The sequence below is a fragment of the Camelina sativa genome, chromosome 3, assembly GCF_000633955.1.
Source record: "Camelina sativa cultivar DH55 chromosome 3, Cs, whole genome shotgun sequence".
Classification (NCBI taxonomy): domain Eukaryota; kingdom Viridiplantae; phylum Streptophyta; class Magnoliopsida; order Brassicales; family Brassicaceae; genus Camelina; species Camelina sativa.
Window position 1 is genome coordinate 13,615,399 of NC_025687.1, and position 1,555 is coordinate 13,616,953.

A 1,555-nucleotide genomic window follows, 5' to 3' on the forward strand; every position below is an offset into this window, starting at 1 on the left:
ATCAATAGTGGTTCAGATTGGTCACTTCTTGCACCACCATCCCCCAAAAAGCCTTCTGAATCTTGGCTTTGTCATAATCTGCCTTCAGTAGCCGCCTCTCAGATCCATTCACGTAGATATTCATTCAACATCCAAAAGCAGGATCTTACAGAAAACTACAGAAACGTTACTAAGTGGGAAACTATTGTTAAGACTTCTTACATGCACAGAGATCATAGCCGATATTCCGAAGTAAGCATCTCTCATTTTTCACATATAGAATATTATGCTTAAGCAAGAATCATACTAGCCATCTTTGGTATATTTACTTACTTCATTCTCTTGCAGGAATTGGTTGCTCATTCATCTCATCAATCCAAAACTTGCGCTTGAAGCTTCTCGAGATCTGAACTCCCCCGGATCACCAGGTTTATACATATATTTCAGCTTGATTAGTAGTAGTCCATCTAGTCATTTCATTCGCCGGTGTGATTGTTGTATGAACCTTATAAAATACCCACAAATATCTTGAGTGATTTACATGTGCAGATTCAATATTTGTGAGTTTACCTAATAGATGAACCTTATGCTCTCACTCTGAGTTTTCACTTTCACTAACTAACTTGTTTTTATTTCATTGAGGTGTTTTGATTTGGATCTGATAAAAAATGTCACAAAGAGTACTACAAAACTCTTAACTAGGCAAATATTAAGCTTAGGTTGAACATAACAGTTAACCAAGGGAAGGCTGAGATAGTATTCTTATTAAGCTCATCTCTTGCTTTACATATATATACAATATTTTTGAGCAATCCACCAACAAACTGGCTCTATGACCAGCAAAAATCGACTAAATTGCCTTATATCTCACTCATCTTTTGCTTCCTTTTTCTTCTCTCATCTTCCTATCCCTCACATTACATTAGCACTTATATATACACACTCACACATCACTAGGATCTTGAAGATCTCTGTAATCTCCAAGTTTACACCATCATCAACATAAACATAGAACAAGAATAACGAATAAATAATCAGTAGTAACGAAAGAATGTAGTACAATTCTTGTTCTCAGCCTTCCTCTTTGCTATACTGTATCGGATGGCAAATACAATGCTTCTTCTACTACAACTTCTTGGTGGATTAGTTTCTCCAGCTCCGGTCTGAGTTCCTTGTTACAAAACTCTTCATACTCTTCTCTGTCTCCTCCTTTCTTCTTCACCTCCACCACCACAAGAGATGGAGTCAGCTCAAATATCTCAGCTCCAATCGTCAAAGGCCCTTTTGCTCCTTCTCTACAACCTTCTAGTCTCAAACTCCATTCTTTCTTCCTCACCGTGAAGCTCACGACTTTCGCAATCTCTTCCAACTTCGATATGATCTTTGAAACAGGAGCACCTGATATAAACCTCGTCCCTTCTCCTCCTTCTTCTTCCTCAAACAAACCAGACAGATCAAACCCGGAAGAGAAGGATATAATGTCAAACGCGTTTAAGCTCGCTGGTCTTGGCATTGACCCTACCCCCATCCGTTTCATAACGAACTCCGCATCGCTCTCTGAAACAGTCGAAGACCG

The 1,555-nt window shown here is 38.9% G+C and overlaps 1 protein-coding gene across 2 annotated transcripts in view; it reads left to right on the forward strand.

Moving 5' to 3' along the window:
* LOC104776958 overlaps nucleotides 1–597 on the forward strand; it is a 5,539-nt gene extending 4,942 nt beyond the window's left edge. For both annotated transcript variants that reach the window (XM_010501138.2, XM_010501139.1), the window contains exons 4-5: nucleotides 11–231; nucleotides 328–597. In XM_010501138.2, coding sequence (XP_010499440.1) covers nucleotides 11–231; nucleotides 328–372 — 266 coding nt within the window. In that variant the 3' untranslated portion in view covers nucleotides 373–597. The remainder of the gene's footprint in view (nucleotides 1–10; nucleotides 232–327) is intronic.